Raw genomic sequence first — 19,649 nt, 5'->3', positions numbered from 1 at the left:
AAAGAGAAAGAAAGAAAGAAAGAAAGAAAGAAAGAAAGAAAGAAAGAAAGAAAGAAAGAAAGAAAGAAAGAAAGGAAGGAAGGAAGGAAGAGAAAGGAAGAAAGAAAGAAAGGAAGGAAGAAACTCAACCGTTATTTTTTCCAGCACTTTTTCAGCACCACTCTCCGTCCTTTCCTTTCAGGACTCCAAGGGACACCAATGCTAGCTCTTCTATTCTACCACAGACCTCTGCTTCTCTGTTTCTTTTTTCAACTGTTTTCTCTCTGTTGTTCAAATTGGGTAATTTCCATTGTTCTAGCCTCAAGTTCACTAATTCTTTTCTCTGTCTTACCCATTCTGCTGTTGAGCCATCCATTGAGTTTTTACTTTCAGTTAGTATATTTTTCAGTTCTAAAATTTCCATTTGGTTCTTCTTTATTTCCTGTATTTCTTTGCTAAGGCTTCCTATTTCTTTGCTTAGATATTTTATTTTTTCAAGTATGCTCTCAATTGCTCACTGAAGTATTTTTATGATAACTACTTTAAAATCTAGTTGGGAAGGGCTGCTTCATTACAGTCAGGCAAGAGTGAACATTTAGGTTCCATACTTGATCTCTGCTGATAGGAGTGGGAATAGCCTACAGTTTTTTCTGTGGTGTTAATTTAAAGTAGAGCAGTTATGACCTAAAAGTTTTCTATCTTGCTAAGCCGCCCCTTTCTTGTCCTGGAGACAGCAGCCTTTTGTTAAGGCATTATTTTTGCCTGTGTTGACTGGCATTTCTGGGATACTCAGTCCTCCAGCACCCAGTCTGGGATAGATGAGGCAAAAAGGAAACTCAAGGAACTCACCACTATGTTATTCTTCAGACAGAGAGGTCCCAACCTGGTCTGCCTTCGCTCCAGCACTCAGAGTCTTTTTCTGTCTGTTTTATATATAATGTCCAGGGTTTATAGTTGTCCTCAGTGTGAGAAATGAGGAGAATTGAGTCCATTTGACCAGAACTAGAACTTGATACTTGTCTTTTTCACAGCATTTGTAACTGGGCAGTTACAATTTCAGCAACTGCACATGTATCAAAAATAAGTGTGCACCAACCAGAGGCTCATTTCCAGAGGCACACTACCTCCTGAGAGGAGATATTTCCAGGGACATGACAACCAATGAGCCATATGTTGTTTATTTGTTAATCACTTGCCAACTCCGGCTTTATTGATAATATCACTTCTGAGTTTCACAGTAGCCCGCGTGCCTCAGCTGTGATAGTTTGCTTCCTTGCTGTTCAGTATTTATCATGGTGATGTTGACTCCCTGCTCCCTTCTCCATCTGTTATGGTGAAATAGCACCCTGTGTTTTCATAATTGCGTTCATGTTATCCTCCTGCTTGTCCTCTGCACCTCTGTACTTCAATTTTTCATCTTTCCTTACCTGGACTTTCCTATTTACCCACATTTTAGGCAGACGATCTCATTCTAGTCTAAGCCACAGGCTATGCATTTGCCTTGCACCTGTGTGTTAGATAGTTAATTTTTGTTTTCAGTCCTGCTGTCTTCCTCACAACAACATTCCTAGAACCAGCACAGAGTCTGCAACTCACCCAACTGCTAACCAGGCCGGAAAAGTAGACCTACTAGCGTGTGATCTGTACGATATAAAACTTCAAATGCAAACCCAGATTGTGGTCCTTCTTTTTTCTGATGTTTTGTCAAATTGATGTCATCTACATGAACATTTGGAAACATCTCCATGTGCCTTTCAAGACACATTTCACATTCCCTTGTTTTGCTTCTACCTCACAGCTCCTTTTGCTGGTTATGCCCCCTCCCTCTGAACTCTCATTGGATGATGGCAGGGCTTTATCTTTGGTCCTCTTCTCTTTAACATTCACTTCCTTGATATTCTCCAATCTCATGATTTTAAATACCCTCTACATATTAATGATTCCCAAATTTATATCTCCAGCTCAGACCCTGCTTCCAAACTCCAAAGTCATATATCCAATTTCCTACTCAACATCTCCAATTGAATGTCTAATAGACTTCTCAAACTCAAAATGTCTCAAATTGCACTCCTGTTTCCCTTCAAACTTGCCCTACCTCTAGCTTTCCCTGTTACAACAGATAGTCCCATGATCCTTCCGGTCGCCCAGGTCCCACTACTTAGCCTTATCCTTGACTCCTCTTTCTCACACATTCTCCCATTCAATTCATGACCTAGTCCTATTGGTTTCACCTTCAAAATGTACCCTGCCTCTTCTCCTCATTTCCACTGCTGTCACTCTGACCCAAACCATCATCATCTTTCACCTGGATTACTACAAGAGCTTCCTAATAAGATGGCTTTCTTCCACCATTGCCCCTTTCCCCACAGTGCCTTCTTAACATTGCTATCACAGTGATCTTGTAAAAATGCAAACCAGGTTGTGTCACTCCTCTGCTAGAAAACCTTCAGTGGCTCCCTATTTGACTCAAAGTAAAAGCCACGCCCTTTGTAAAGCTGTCAGGTCCCTATATGATCTACCCTCATTCTCTGACCTCCTCCTTTGCTCTTTCCTTTGCTCACTTCACTCTAGCCACAACAGCCTCCTTACTGTTCTTTGACCAGTCCATACATGCACCCAAACCGGGGCCTTTGCACTGGCTGTTCCTACTCCTGGGATATTCTTACCCCAAACATTTGCTTGGTTAATTCCGTTGCCTCTTTGCTAAAATCACACTTTCCCAGTAAACCATATTCTGACCAAGCCATTTAATACTACAATCTACACCACCCTGCTAACTCACCCGATCTCTTACTGGGCTCTACTTGCTTTTGCTGTTGTTATTTTTCTCTATAACATATTACCTCCAAACATGACACATAATTTATTTCTTGTTTACTGTTTTTCACCTATTTCCTCTGTGAGCATATAAGCTCTATGAGAGCAGTGATCTTCTGTTTTGTTCACAGAAGAATCCTAAGTACCTAGAAGGTGTTTCCTAATGATTCAATAAATATGTGTGGAATAAAGGAATTAATCTCATTACAGTAATGCCTCAAATATCCTCAATTCAGAGGATATTTATTAGGAAATCTCAGTTATTAAGAAAAAATCATAGAAGTGAGATCACATAGCACCTAAGTTTAAAAGGTTTTGTGTAACCAGAATTGAGCCTAAAAATACTAAGACTCTGAAATTCATATACTTTACTCAGAAGAGAAATCCTCAGGGGCAAAATGTATGTAGTCGTATTACACCTACAGTTCCAACAAACTACGTTAACCCGGATTCTAACTCCAAAGGATCAGAAGCAGGGTATTCTGTTTGTGCAGGGGAAGGCATCCGGACAGACACCTAGAGAGCAGCAAGCAGGCAGTGACAGCTCCTGGGCAGCAGGGAAGAGTCAGGCAAGTAAAACAAAAACAGGCAGAACTTAAAAAAAAAGGAACAGTGGGGCATTTGGTGCAGAAACAGATAATCCACATACTTCAAAATCACCATTTTATAATACAGGATGCTAACTGATGTTCAATAAATTGAGCCTCAATCATTAAGTAAAGGGGAAATGATACTCAGCATGCTTTGGAACAGCAGTCATATTAAACACCACTTATAAATACCATTAAATACCGTTTCTACCAGAATTACTAAATTACGTCATGTTTAGAGGATTAATTGGGATAAACTTGTATGAAATTAACTTCTCTTTGATGCTGGGTAACTGAAGACTCACTGTAAATAACTATCCTGTTTGGTTTTCAGCCATCTGTTTATTGTTGTGTATCCAGAAATTAATCTTACGTTCTAAAACAGAGCAGTCTAATCAACTTTGAGATTTCAGCAGGTTTTTGGAACTCTGGGTAATTTGAGGTTATTAGAATTTAGAAAACATGTACCAAAAATCCTTAATTGGCCAAAATATTTGGGAAATGGTATGCCCTGGGGATTAGGGCTCAGTTAAAAGGCACAAGTAACATTTCCCACATTTTCTACCCTAAGCCTTTTTTTTCCCTTGCACTATCTGCTAGTATTACAAGGAACATACTTGAAACACCATTATAGTGGAACGGGGATAGGGTTTCACCCCATCTTGGTCCCTGGCGCTTACCAGCCTTGTGACCCTCGACGAATAATTTAGCTTTTCCAAACCTCGGTTTTCTTATTTGTAAAATAATGGCTGCTCTCTCTTAACATCTTTACAAAAAGTAGTTTGAAGATACGTAATGAAACTCTCACACTTCTTCACACACATTAACTAATTTTAGTTCTATGGATATCTCTATCTTAAGAAAATAATCTAAAACACAGGGAAGACTTACTACAAAAGGTGGTGGCATCATTGATAACAGCAACAATCATTTTTTAACAGCATAATTCTCCAACAATAAGAAAATTTAGGCTATATGATCCACATGAGTTCAGCCAAAAAAAAATCATTATTTACAAAGAATTTTAATAACCTAGGAAAATGGTCACCCTATAATGTTAATTTTACGGGGCATGAAATCTTAAAGTATGAGCTCAAACAGGTTAAAAAATACTCATACAAAAAATACTGTAAGAAAACACACTAAAATTTTATGACCATTTATTCCTGGTTATAGGGTTTGAAGAAATAAATGAATAATTACAAGCTAGAAATGCTTTGATTTGGCCCCAATTAAAATGTACTTCAAATCAGTTCATCACCTTTCATAAGTGCCTGTCACTCCCACTGGGAAGAAGAAAGATGTGTCAATGTGTGTCAACTTGTAATACTCTCAGAAAGAAGCAGGGTGTGTGTGCCTATTGTCAGTGCTCAGCTGCAAGCTCTCACAAACCCAGGGGAGAGAAAAGGATGCGGTGGTAGCAACTGCTCACATGTCCCACCAAGGAGTCGTGCTGCTGTCTCAGATCCTGCTTGAGCACATAAACATCAGTGGGCTTTTTTTTCTTTTCTTTTCTTTTCTTTTTTTTTTTTTTTTTTTTTTTGGTTTGTCTTCTTTTCTCCTGTAATTTCCTTTATTATTCATTTTTCATTTTTTTAAATCTCAATTCATTCATTATAAATCCTACAAGATAAAACTCCCATCAATGAAGTTTCTGCTATATAATTTATAAGTAGAATTCAGCACATAAAATGAATTGTATGGCTGTGTTACTTGTCTTGATTCGAAAGAAATAAATTCAAATGCTATTCTATTTGTAGCAACACTCTTCTGTGGCGGAATTTGACTGCAAAAGTCTTTATAGGCAGGTAAAAAAAATCAATAGTAGGTGAATAAATAAAAGAAAATCAAGGTTAGCCAAACTAAATGGAAAGAAGAGATAATTTTCTAGCATTTTCAAAATCATTTCACCCTATTTTATTTCATTACTGCTCACTTCCCCTTCTCACGAATACCTCTACTCTTTCCCTAAATGAGATGAATGCAACACACAAATTTTAAAGTTATTTCAACTTTTCAATTTTACTACTTTATGATTCTCTTTCAGGTAACCCCCAAAATATCAGGCTTAAGTAATGTCCACTTTTGATTTCTGTGAGCTTCTCTGAGGAACAGTGTCATTGCTTGTTTGTCCCATGGATATTTTGGGTTAGGACTTCTAATGACAGAGGCCAAAAAATATTAACTATCTAAATGCAAAGGGTGTTTTAAAAATGAGCTTTACTTTAACATCCATAATCTGTTGTTTGAATGTTGAATTCTAAAGTGAACCTCTAAAGTTGTTAAGATAAACACCCAATGAAGTGTTGAAAGGGTACAAGCAAAGCCATGGAGATAATGTAAAATTCAACTGAGGAAAAGATAAGGTGCGTTCACAAGCTGATAACACACAGAAGATGGAAGAGCACGGTTGTATCCGATTCCCAGTCAGCCAGCTGGCCTCCACGTTTGGCCGTGTGCTTCAGAGATCTGCCTTATAGATGAAGCTGCCTTATTATACGGTCCCACTGGTATTCTTTGTAACTGCACATTTCTTTATCAGTGGGGGCTCCCCATTTATGCTCTGATGACCCGGATAATTAAACTGGGACTTCTGGTCTAAGTATTTAAATTATTTTCCGTAAATAAAATGTAAATTTTGATTACTGGTTAGACAGCTCTGACTCCACAAATCAGATCTCCAAACGCCACCGAGGAATATTTCTGCTGCATGCGTGGTACCTAACATCAGCACAGACACTTAACAACTCTCAAGTTGTCTTCAATTTTTGATGAAAAAAATGTGTAAGTGTTATGAGGAACTACTTGATGAGGAAAATATAAGAAACCAATACAAAAACATTATCAAGAGGCAGATGATGGAATAATGATAGAAAAGTTGTTGGAATAATGATAGAAAAGTTGTTTAAGATAGTGAGCAAATCCTCAAGATGAAAAATTGCTAGCGTTTATAGGTATTTAGGACCATTTTCTTGCTCTGCTGCATTTGTCTGGGAGGCCTGTCTTAAGAAACACTGACCCCACAGAGGTACCAGATGAATTCATCACTGATAAAACTAAACAGGCTAAATATGAAACCCAGAAGTCTGCCATTAGGATGGGAACGTTGATACCACTATCAGTCAGCTGTCAGTACCCATGGTCAACAGCGTACATACAGTACCTCTAAATACTCACTTAAATGATGGTACTTTTTCTAATGTATACGGTACTCATGAGTTCTCTGGGGATAGCTTTCTTTTTTCTCAAAAACTATTATAATGAAGAACTAAAGTGAACAGTATTTTAAACATCTTTAAGTAATAATATTTAAAGGATAAACCAAAATTTCAAAGTTCATCCTTTTCACCATTTTCTGAAATTACCTTTGTCTATTACATTAACAAAAGCAATAATATGCTGTAGGTACTGTAAATGAAACACTCAGTTTTTCTCCTTCTTCCCTACCATGGTTCTCTCCTGTGAGTCTCCTTTACTGCTCACACAGAACGCTTCACTTCTGACACTTCTGGTCATGAAATGGAGGGGGTAGTCACCACCACAACAGGCAAGTCTCCAACACCAGCTGGGTGTCCTACAATTTAACCCAATTCTGAGACTATCTACTTGGAGATAGCATCAGATTCACAGGTAAGGGCTCAGTCCCGCAAGACTGTGCCCCTACAACCCCTACTTGACAGTTGCAAGTTCAGTTTATTACCTGTGCTTTTGACCAACCAAGTTATAGATCAGAGGCTCCAACAATCCTCTCCTCAGGTTCGATTAATTAGCTAGAGGGAGTCACAGAACTCAGGGAAACACTTAGATTTACCAGTTTTTAAGGATATGATAAAGGATACAGATGAGAAGCCAGATGAGGAGATACATGGGGCAACGTCTGGAAGGATCCCAAGCATAGGAGCTTCTATCTCCATGGAGCTGGGGTGTGTCACCCTCCCGGTGTGGTTATGTTCACCAACCCAGAAGCTCTCTGCACCTCCTACTATCGGGATTTTATCGAGGCTTCCCAACGTAGGCATGATCAATTATTAACTCCATTTGCAGCCCCACTCTCCTCTCTGGAGGATGGGGGTTGGGGAGCTGAAAATTCTAAGCCTCTAATCATGGCTTGGTCTTTCTGGTGACCAGACCCCATCCAGGAGCCATCCAAGAGCCTACCAGGAAGTCGCCTCATTAGGACAAAAGATGCTCCTAGTACTCTTATCACTCAGGAATTTACAAGGGTTTCAGGAACCATACATCAGGGACAGGGTCAAAGATAAATATTAGGACAACAGATGTTCCTCGTGTTCTTATTACTGAGAAAATTATGAGTTTTAGGAGCTCTGTGTCAGGAACAGGGGGCAGAGACCAATGTATATATTTTACATTGTCTTACAGGTACTTTCTAAAAATAAGGCCATGTAACCAAACAAAAGTGCAGTATCAGATGTATTCAGCCTGTGTCCTCATCACAGGCACTAGCATGACCCATGTTCTCTAAAATACCCCACCCACCTATTTAGGAAAGCATGGATTACACCGATTTAAATTCATACTAGATGATCTCTCCATTCAAGGTCTTTGATCAAATGAACCTCTGCAGAAACCTTCCCATTTTCCCTTGAATACCACCACCCCTCAGTTTCTTTCCCTTTTCTCTACTTTGTTTTCCTTCACTGGTCTTACCACTATCTGACACTGCAGTATAGATTTCTCTGACTCCTTACTCCATCACACAGTATCCTCTTACTTTTGGTTTCAGAGCATTTACTACTACTTAAGTTTTCCTATTTTGCTGACCACTATATTCCTTACTACCTGGAACAATATCCAGCACATAGTAGGTACTCAATAACTAGTTTTTTGAAGGACTGACTGAATTAATTAATGTTTTCACAATTAATATTTAAATTCATGAGATCAGGGACCATGTCAATTTTTCTTACTAAACTATCCCCAGCAAGAATGTCTGGCACATGGGAAGTATAGAGTAAAATATCTGAATGAATGAATGAAAGAATGAACAGTAGGAAAGGAGATGACTAAGACTATATCCTTTTCCTGCAGCACATCTGGGTGGAGGAAGGAGGAAAAGAGCATGAGACAAGGAGAAAGACTGAAAAAAGTGGAGAGACAAAAGGTGTGGCAAGGGACACTGGAGACAGAACTTGCTTATACCCAAAGTTTGTTTAAAGAAAACATCTAAGATTGAAGAACTCAACTTTTTCTGGAATATGTTCAATAAGTAGCCAATCAATGACTAGAAGACTAAGGCTGCCAGAGCCTGAACACAGGCAAGACATTAATGCCTTCATCTGAGGTTTAAACAGAATTGAAATGTCATCTACAATATCAAGAATCAAATGATTAAGTTCCAAGTAATGTCCACTGACCATCAAAGGTCTTTTCAGTTTGCTTCAACATCTCTAACAATTCAGCCTTTTCTAAAGGGTCTTTAAAAATTATTTTCCCATTTAATTAAATAAAAGAAAGGTTCTTGAACTTTTAACCAATGTATAGGTAATAATTCTACTGAGCAAGTCATCTTATTTAATATACTTACATTTTACGATCTTACTCCATAGAACGGTTTTCAGAAAATTAAATTACTCATTTCAAGAATGCGTCAGTGCAATTAACACACGTTCCTTTGTTTCCATGGTAACAATCATAGGGGACACGCTCTGTACCATAACCTGGACTCTTGACCACCATTTGTCTGTGTGTTTGAAAGGCACCAAATTTCCTCCTTAAGAATACACCCTTACCCCCCACATCTTCACAGAGAAGGACTAGACCACCATTCAGACATATATCCTTGTTTAGCTATCAAATGAGGATGTAATTTTCCTCCAGTTTGGCTGAGTCCAAAGTCATATAACTCTTCACCTAACCAACAGTACAGAATAACAGCACTCCAGGTATCTACTGGAAAATATTACTTCAAAGTCATTGCTACCCAATTTTATTATCAATAGCTCAGATGTGAAAAACAGTAATTATGGAGAACTTTCTGAAAGAGAAGTAACCCATCCATTTCTAAAACAGTCTAAAATCTATCCTGGGATTGAATTTGACCATCAAAAAGTTGTATATTGTATTTCCCCCCAGGAGAAATATTCTTCTATAATGTCCCTTTGGCATTATGCTCTCAAGATATACTGAGAGCCCTATGAAGCCCATTGCTGAACTCAGTTAGGGTGTTGTAGAGGATTTTGTTTATCACACTGTACAGTACCTTATCCATGAAGTTGAGGAGGTCAACAGGTCCCAGTATTTCCTATGCTTACTTAGCATATTAATAGCTTGATTAATTATTCTTCTCTGGCAGAAATAGTTTTCATTTGTAAACACTGAACAATGAAATAACTGTGCTTCCTTCTTTGTGCTGACCATGAGAAATTATAACTTTAATGCTCTATTATAAAAGAAGAAATGTTTAAAATTAATTATCTAAGTTTCCATTTTAAGAAGCCAGAAAAAGAGAGTAAGTTAAGCTGAAGGTAAGTACAATAAAGGGGGGTGGGGGGAGCAGAAATCAATGAATTTCTCAAACAGTAGAGAAAATCAACTAGAAACTGGTTCTTTTAAAAGATTAAGAAAATTGAGACGCTCCAAGCAAGACACACCAAGAAAAGAGGGCAGACACAAATTACTAATATGAGATATAAAAGAGGGAACATCACTATATATAACCTGAGGGCATTGAAAGGATAAAAAGGGAATACTAGGAACAACTCTATGCCAATCAATTTGATGTCTTGGATGAAATGGACAAACTCCTTGAAACAACTTATCAAACCGACACAAAAAGAACTAGAAAACCTGAGTAGTCTTCTATCTATTAAAGAGACTAAATTTGTCATCAAAAAGTTTCCCACAAAGAATAGTCCTGTATCTATAAAACACTTTAAGAAGAAATAACATCAATATTATATTGCTTTTAAAAAATAGAGGAAATAAAAAACATAGAGGAAAAAGAAATGTCTCCTGGTTCAGGGAAGTCCATTCTCACCCCTTCTGTTTCACTTTGTCCTGGAAATCATGTCCATGCAATAAAGCAAAAAATAATAATAATAATAAATAAATAATAAAAGACATAAAGATCAGAAAGAATAAGTAAAACTGCCAGTATTCACAGACAATAAGATTGTCTACATAAAAAATTCTGAGGAATCTACAGAACAATCTCTGAAACTGAATTACTTGCCCAAAGTTACACCATTAATAAAATCAAAACTGGAATTTGAACCAAAACAGTCTGGCTCCCAAACTCTTAACCCCTACGCTATGCTTTCTACTTAGGGAAGATCATGCAGCTACACTTGCATTAGTCCACAGATCTCAACAGAGCCACTACAGTAAGTCTTGGTAGCCTCATTTGATGGTTTGGAAACACAGGTTCAGAAAAATAAACAACTTCACCGAGATTGCATGGCTAGAGGGTGGAGGTGACAGAATTTGAATCCAGGTCTGGCTGATCCTAAAATAAAGCAGATTTGAAAATATCATGTTTTCCAGATTGGAACAAGGAAGCAATGAGATGATCTAGATGCAGATGATATGGCCCTAAAATAAAGCAGTAGAAAATAAAGGCCAAGAGAAGAACTGGTGACTGGTTAGGTGTAAAAAGGGACGTAGCAAAGGGAAGACACAGGTAACGTCGAAGTTTTGAGGACGAGAGTGGTCATGTCATTAATAAAATAGAAAGTAAGGAGGAGAAACTAATGGAGAAGAAAGTTAGGGAAGATGAAGTCAGTTTTAGACAAGCCGAGAATCAGCTTGTTAGGTTGGGGACAGTTTTCACAGCAAATGATAGAAAATCTAACAGAGTAGTTTCTAGAAATAGGGTGTGTTTTTTCTTCACAAAGCAAAAAACTCTGAAGGTAGGCAACTACTGACCTAACTTCAGCAGCTGAACAAAGTCAGAACTGGAGGTCTGTTTCTCCTGGTCCTTCCTTCTGGGATTACAATGTGATTCCCACAGGCCCAGACCTCAGGCAGTAATTCCAGGCAGGGGAAGAGAATAGAGCGGTGTCAAATACGTCTGTACCTTTCATAAGTAAAGCAAAGCTTTCCCAGAATCCTCTAGCAGACTTTTGCTATGTCTTATTGGCCAGAAGTGTGTCACAAGGCACCTATGTCACAGGGAGGCTGGGAAAATAAGTGTTTTGTTTTCTCTATCAAAGGTAGGTGAAGGAAAGCAATATCTGCCCCCAAATATTAATGGGGTATTTGATGTGGGACTATCCAAAGGAGACAAAAATGCATCTGGTCCAGAAGATAAGCCAAGGATAGAGAGTGTTAAGTAGTCTGCATAATTAGAGCACAGGAAATGAACAGGTGCTCCAAGAAAGAGAGTGCAAGAAAAGGAAAGAGAGCAGTAACAGCACTTTGTTTTTCTGTTCACGCAGGGGAAGCAAGCGATGCACATGGATGCAGCTGAGTAAACACGGCACCCAGGTACCTCCACTCCAGCCAGTAGAATTGTTTGCTTTCCTATGTTTGGCTGGGACTTTCTCTGTCATCCTCCCCACCCAGTTAGTTCCATCCTCTTTCTCTTTCCTCAGTCTCTCAGCATTCCCAAGACGGTCTCTTCACTCTCTTTCCCTCAACTATGAATTGAAGGTCCTGGAGGGAAAATTCACTCTTTGCTGCCACTGTTCAGGCGCATAAAGATGGATTTAAACCTAACTAAGTAAACTTAGCCGTGTTGCTGGTGGGAAGGGGGAACAGGATAAGAAGCAGTTACTCTGGGAGGGCTACAAAATCTTATAAACTCTTGGAAATTCAAACTAAAAGGGATCTGCCAATCCCACCCTCATTGGAAGAGCCAGAGGTCTATTTGGGGGACCCCAAACTAAGACAAGGAGGTAGAATTTGCTTTGCTGTGCAACACTCGTCCTCTAATGACTCTCCAGACTCCCAGGCTGTGTTTAGGAGTCCAGGCTGCAGGGCCAAGGGTGTGATGGACTGGGAAGCTTCCTCTCAGGCCCACTGCCCTGTGAGCGCACCATCCCCCATGTGCCTCCAGTCTGAGGGAGTCCAGCTCTGGCTGAATCTTTCCTTTCCTAAATCCTAAAAGGGCAGGTAGAATCAGCACCACAGAATTTAACCCTGATCACATATCAGGGTATGTTGTCCTCTAATTGCTCCACATGTTATGTCATGGCTCCTACATTTTGGAGCTACAATGAGATGTCCCTCAAGAAGTTGTAGATAAGATAGGCCCAAGCTGGAAAACAGTACACAGATATCTCAAAAAACTAAAAATAGACTTATCCTATGATCCAACAATCCCACTCCTGGGCATATATCTGGAGGGAACTCTAATTTGAAAAGATACATGCACCCCAATATTCACAGCAGCACTATTTACAACAGCCAAGACATGGAAACAACCTAAATGTCCATCAACAGATGACTGGATAAAGAAATTGGTATATTTAAACAATGGAATACTACTCAGCTATAAAAAATAATAAAATAATGCCATTTGCAGCAACATGGGTGGACCTGGAGATCAAGATTTGCAGATACTAACTACTATATAGAAAATAGGTAAACAACAACTTTATACTGTATAGCACAGGGAACTATATTCAATATCTCGTAGTAACCTATAATGAAAAAGACTATGAAAAGGAACATATGTATGTATATATATGACTGAAACATTATGCTGTACACCAGAAACTGACACAACATGGTAAACTGACAATATTTCAATAAAAAAGTCACTAAATAAAATTATATATATACAAGAGAAAAAAAAAAAGGACAGTGGGCGAGCACTGAGGGGAGGGTATATAGCTCAGTGGTAGACTGTGTGCTTAGCATGCACAAGGTCCTGGGTTCCATCCCCAATACCTCTATTAATAAATAAACAAAAATAAATAAACCTAATTACCTCTCCCCCTCAAAAAATGGAAACAAAAAGACAGTGGCCAACCATTAAAGTTTAAAAAAAAATGTTGCTAACATCACAAAAAGATCACTTGACATTATGTAACTCATAAAGTAAGTATATAACACTTCTGTGAAGGATTGTTGCCCAAAAAATCGTATCTAAATCCTATCAAGCTCTAGATCAAATATCAATTTACAGGTAATACAGGGGACAAAGGGACATATTAAAAGACACCATGTAGATATACTTAAAATTCAGACTGCAAAAAGTTACCTGTTTCTTCAACAAATTTATTACAAGGAAGAAAAAGAGACAGCTAAAGGGAGAACCCAGAAATTAAAAAAGACCTAGGGACATATTAACTAAATACAGCTTATTTGGATCCTAATACAAGCAAACTGCAAAAAAGAAAAAGTTATGAGATAAACATAGAAATTTGAACTCTGACTAGCTATATTAAGGGAACTAATGTCAAATTTTAAAATGTGTGAAAACACTATTTTTAATAAAGTCCTTAGCTTTTAGAGATATATACTGAAATATTTACAGATAATATTACATGAAACTTGCATCCAAATAATCCTGGGGTAGTGCGGGACAAGTGAGGGTATAAATAAAACAAGAGTAGCTGTGAGTTGAGACTGTTGGAGGGAGAAGAGGTGGGACAAAAAAATTATTATACTATTCTTTCTTCTTTTTGTATAGTTTGACATTTTCCATAATAACTTTTAAAAAATAATAGAGTAGAATAGAGCTATGCCATGTCATTTTTTTCCAAAAAGTGTTCACATCAGCCAAGAAGATGAAGAAGGAGCAGCAGAAGCAGATGCTGATGGTGCCTGGCCAAGCCCTTCTTAAGGCAAAGGGGGCCAGTGCGAGGACTTGCCTGCAAGGTTGCAGAGGCTACTCCATCCAAAGGAAGAGGATGCCTCTGGCTATCTCATCCTGATCCCAGAAGTACTTCCTACAATCAGGGCACTGCACTGAAGCTGGAGATAAAAAAATAAAGACAGTACAGAGACTGGCATCAAGGGGCACACAAACAGAAGTAAACAGGCAACTGTGATGAAGTCTGACTCGTGTTACTACATTGTTGGACAGAGGGTGCTATGCGAGTACACAGGATGCTCCTCTAACTGGGAGAGGTGACAGGCAGACTGTCCTGAAGGACTCCCAGAACTGTCTTCTGATTATAATTCAATTCCTGGGCTCTGTCGCTCTAGGAAGATAATGAGCTGGCCAGAAGTTGTAAGTGTCCTGATCTCCTGGCAGCTTTGCTTCTCTTTGTAAATGCATAGCATGGCCTTCTAATAACAACTGGGTTTCCATACAGCTTGCCTAGAGAAGGAATACATTAGCCAAAGTCAGTATCCACTTCTCTGATGTTGTTTTCAAATTAATGAACTGTCTTTCTGGGTTTTACAGTCTCTGAGAGTTTGGTGCCTATGTATCTGTCCTTGAAAAATGTATTAATTCTTGATGTGCTGACAAATCAGGATTCCAAGACTGCAAGACCAGCCCTGAGCCCTGGGCAAGGTCATCCCTTGGGACCTGCCTGGGTAGGCACCATGCTTCTCCAGTGACAGCCTTCTGCTCTGCATGCTTCTTTGATCTTCTACATTCCTCAAGGCTGGGACCGTGTCTGATGCTTCTTTGTAATCTGAGTCATCCTCTCTCATCATGTCTGCTATGAAGCATTCTGGCTTTTAACAAATTTGTTCCTTGGTTTCTTTCACTCTCATTCAGCCCCATCGAAATAGCTAACTCACCATCTATTTGGGGATCAAGTCAGATGCAAAGACACTGTGTAAGAGGCAGTTTTTAAATGAATCATTATTAAATTTTTAAATTCCTTGGCTGTTTTGAAACACATCCATACCATGTTAACTTCATTTTCTATTTCTATGATCGCCAGTGGTCCTCAAATAAGCCGATCAACCAAAGACCTCCCTCCACCTTATACTTCTACCAAAGAACAAGAAACCAAATACTGTGAACTCCTTCCCAAAGCCTTCTTTCATCTCCTTCTTCCCCTCTTTCTTTCATCTCCAGTGGTTTCTTAGTCAATTGCTTAGATTCTTTCACCAGTAAACGGGGGATGGCAAACTTTTCTTCAAAGATCCACTTAGTAAACACTTTAAACTCTGTGGGCCACTCCGCTGGTCGCAGCTACTCAGCCCTGCCACTGTCGTATGAAAGCAGCCACAGGCAATATGTAACCAAATGAGCATGGCTGTGTTCCAATAAAACTTTGCTTATGGATACTGAAATTTGACTTTCATATAAATTTCATGGGTCACAAAATATTAATCTTCTTATGGTTTATTTCCAACCATTCAAAAATGTAAAAACCATTCTCAGCTTAGGAGACACACAAGCAGCTGCCAGATGTGGCTATCATTCGCCAACTCTTGCTCCAGAGTGATGAATACTGGCAGTGATTCACTACATGTGGTCCCTTCATAACACTCCCTTCCCAACCATGAGAATTTTGACCTATAATGGTTCTTAAATCCAGAGGTGGCAAAACTCAAAATCTTATGAGAACAGTATTTTCACTAATATTAAAAAATGATCAGCACATTTTTAAAAAGGCATTGTAAAGGCATTTTTTAAAAGGCATTTAAGATTTTTAAAAGGCATTTTAAAAAAGCATTTAAGATACATATCTTAAATCCCAAATAGTGGGGTACTATGTAATATGTTTCTAGTTACCATCCCTGCTCAGAAAAAAACGGTAAGGTCATCAAGATGTGCTAAGCTTGTTTTGCTTTAGCAATATTGTCTGCTGAGACTTTTTTTCAATGTATTTTTATCCATCCAAATGTTCAATGTCTTTCTGATTTTAAGATTAATATTCGTACACTCTCATCTTCTTGGTCCCACCATAGGCCAAGAACTTGGACGCTTGATCCATAAAAATCTCTGGATTTTCTTTCTTCAACCTAATCCACATATCTACATATTTTTAACCCCCTCCCCACATGTAAGCTTATATAGCATTATAAGTCTATAGCAACTTCCTAGGCACATTGAGTGAACATTTCTAAGGGATTATTTTCCTCGTTCTATTTTATTAGTTTCAACTTTCATTACACGTTTCTCCACTCATGCAGACTTTCTACTTTAACTCCCCTTTTTACTTCCAACCCCTCAGTTGCTCTTTGTCTGACTGTCCACAGCAGTTGTTACCTGCATGATGCATATATCTACGCTACATTTCCCAGCTATGGTAAAGGTCCCAGCATCATTTCCCCAAACAGGACATCAGGGTTCAGTGCACCATTTTCTCTTTGTTTATGTGTGTGCTTGAAAATGTCCATAATCAAAAGTTTTAGAAAAACAGTGCATGTGTTCCTATAATCTAGATGTGGTCACAAGAGGAATCTGTGGATGAGAAGAAATCAGCATATTTCTATGCCACATCTGTGTGTCTTTGTTCACACTGCTCCCTCTGCCTGGCATGTGCTCCCAGAATTCTCTGCCTGATAAAGTTCCCCTCAACCTCCAAGGTCCAGGCAGGAACCAGTGGGAAGCACCCCTGTCAGAGCTGAGGACTCTCTCCCCCAAAGCATTTCATATATCTCCATTAAAGCACTTATCATTGCACTGTGGTTAGTTGTTTATGCAGCTGTCCCACCCCCATCTGCCCACCCCAGAAGTCAATAAGCAAATCACATCTTCCTTTTTCCTGCATCTCTAGTGCCCAACACAGTGCGTAGAATAGAGCATCAAGATGGCACTTCTCAGAAATATCAAGGGTGGTTGTCCCAGAAGGCATGACTTCAGGGGGCTTCCCCAGACAACTTCCATCAGCACCCTTAATCTTCCTCCTCCCCTAAAAAATTAACACACAACCTAAGTAAAAATTCAGCTTCAAAACAAGTACCTTGAGGCCCTCTTACAGTGAGCTTGCCACTCTTAAACTCTTCTTCAAAGGAATTCTAGCAACAACACTGTGGAAAATGCAAGGTTCTCTTAACACCACAAAATAAAATATTCACATGGCACCTCACAGTACTCAAAGTACTTTCACGCTTTTTTTTTTTTTTTTCTCATTTGGTCCAGTAATCCTTGGTAAGACAGATAGTTTTATCCTCATTTTTCAGACGCTCAAAGAAATAAAAGTGACATGTCCAAGATCAGAGCTGGTGACGGCTCTGGGCCTAAAACCCTTAATTTATTGATCTGTCTACTCTCCTGCACTCCAGGAACACTAGGCCCAGGATCTATGCAGGATTCCACCCCAACTCCACCCCAGGAGATTTTTACCCATTATGAATGGTGGTACTAGATTAGACTGTGGCACTGTGTTCTAAAAATCCATTCCAAACAAAATCATTTGGGCAAATACACATTATGAAAAGAGTCAAATACATTCCACTTGAGTCAGAAATGCTCTATGATTTTTGCTATAAGTACTTAAGGGTTGCCAGTGAATTACTGACTGTTCAAAAAATGACATTCCACGCATTTCTGCAAAAAGAAATATGCAGCCTATTATCTAAAAAATTCACTCATGATGAAGCACTACTATTTATAAGTTAAGTACAAGAGCTTGATTTTCTCTTTTTTGATAATTCATCTTTCCTAAACTATTAAATTTAGATTACTTATAATATTAGCAGGCTCCTCACTTATATGAGCTCCTAATTCTTCTATATAATTCCATGTGATTTAACCATCACTTCAATTCTCTATTTATTGCATGCATCTCTTCTAATATTAGTACATATCTTCTTAGACGTAAATAGGGCACTGCCTGCCAAAAAATCTTGCTACTGTGTGGTAACTGAAAGTAAAAATTATTTCTCAGATATATTAAGTTATTCAAATGAGCCACATTTAGCTTCTCTCAAATTACTTAATTTTTTTCAACAAAGGCCTATAATAGTAATGTATGCAGAGCACGTCACACTTAAGATTTTCAAGTTTGATCTGGTTATGAATCTGCTAATTGTAAAAATTTCAATATGGCAGAGAGCAAAATATTTCACACAAATGCAAACAGAGATGCCATGCAGATAGCTGCAAGACATGAATCACTGCCCTGCTGCATCAAACTCGAAAATCAGAGGCAGTTCACTCTCCAAGATTTCTTACCCAGTTTTTAGAAGTTCAGATGCATCACCTTTTAATCAGGGTAATAAACTATAATTGCTAACATACTGTGTAATGTTTACTGCTAAACCCACAATCTGGACAGACAGAAAATTATGCTGTCAGAGCCTGGAAACAACTGCAGTCCGCTGTGACACACAGCAGCCTCCTTACACAGGGCTGTCTTTGGGACTTAAAAACGCTCTACGGTTTGAATTTTTTAGAGTAAGGGTCTTTTCCTTAGAGGCTAAGACGAAAACAGTCTCCCGCGTGACCTTCCTAACACAGACCTTGAACAAGCGACTGCGGGGGCAGAAGCTGAGAATTTCAGAAGGCACTTGACAGCTCCACTGGGTCCTTCACACTTGGCTCTCAGGAACAACAACAACAAAAGCATGTTACTCTGCACCTGCCTCTCCTCTCACCCTTCTTAAAACTTAAATTACATTTACCCCTAAGGGTCTGAACAGCCGGAAGAAGGTAGGAATTTATTCCTCTGTCCCGAGATGCCGAGGAAAATAACCCCCCACCCAATTTTTAGTTTTTGAAGGAACCAATGCAGAGCCGGGAGTCTGAGGGGGGCGGGGGCAGAGGGCGAGGAGACTGTGAGGGAGGGACGGAGTGGGGGGCTGGAGGGGCTCCCCACACTGCGCCGCAATTTCTCCACCACGTGTGAAAATCTCGTGTACCGGGCGCCCCATGAGAGGCCGGGGTCTGTGTTCCCTGGTCCAGGGCGCGGACCCTCCGCCTCCTCCCCGCTAGGGAACCCTCCTTCCGCGGCCCCGGCGGGCGTCCCCGCGGGCGTCTCCGGGCAGGAGCAGCGCGCAGAGCCCCCGCCGCCGGGGAGCCCTTCCCCGGCTACCTTTTATCCAGGCAGGCGATCCACTCGGTGGAGGAGGAAGAATGGGCAGCGTGCGCAGCGACCATGTTGGGCAGCGGAGCTCGGTGTCCCCCGGCTGCGGCGACCTCCCGCGCTCCTTCAGCCTTCGCCTCGTCTCCGCCTCTCCCGCCGCGCGGACCCGCTCCTCCCCGCCCGCCTCGCGCCCAGCGCGGCGGCTACGCGCCCGCCCTCCCAGCGGCCTGCCGGGCGGGGGGCCGGCGAGGGAGGGGACCCGAGGGGCGGGACGCGGGGACCGCGCTGCACTGCGGCGCCTGGGGGGTGGGGAGGCCCGCGGTCCCGCCCGCTGCGGGGAGGGGGCTGAAGGCGACCCCGGGTGGCCAGCCACCTGCGATGCGACAGGTGGCTTCTACGTCTGGGGGAGACCAGGGCC

The 19,649-nt window shown here is 40.2% G+C and overlaps 1 protein-coding gene across 3 annotated transcripts in view; it reads right to left on the bottom strand.

Moving 5' to 3' along the window:
* RAPGEF4 (Rap guanine nucleotide exchange factor 4) overlaps positions 1 to 19,437 on the bottom strand; it is a 273,427-nt gene extending 253,990 nt beyond the window's left edge. Inside the window, exon 1 of one of the 3 annotated variants that reach the window (XM_074363893.1) lies at positions 19,241 to 19,437. In XM_074363893.1, the coding sequence (XP_074219994.1) occupies positions 19,241 to 19,305 (65 nt within the window). In that variant the 5' untranslated portion in view covers positions 19,306 to 19,437. The remainder of the gene's footprint in view (positions 1 to 19,240) is intronic. The other 2 variants (XM_074363889.1, XM_010960700.3) reach the window with 2 other exon arrangements.
* Between the last annotated feature and the right edge of the window lie 212 nt (positions 19,438 to 19,649).

Source organism: Camelus bactrianus, chromosome 5 (assembly GCF_048773025.1).
Source record: "Camelus bactrianus isolate YW-2024 breed Bactrian camel chromosome 5, ASM4877302v1, whole genome shotgun sequence".
NCBI classification, from domain to species: Eukaryota; Metazoa; Chordata; class Mammalia; order Artiodactyla; family Camelidae; genus Camelus; species Camelus bactrianus.
The sequence above is the reverse complement of the archived record's forward strand: the minus strand, read 5'-3'. Positions and strand labels throughout refer to the sequence as shown.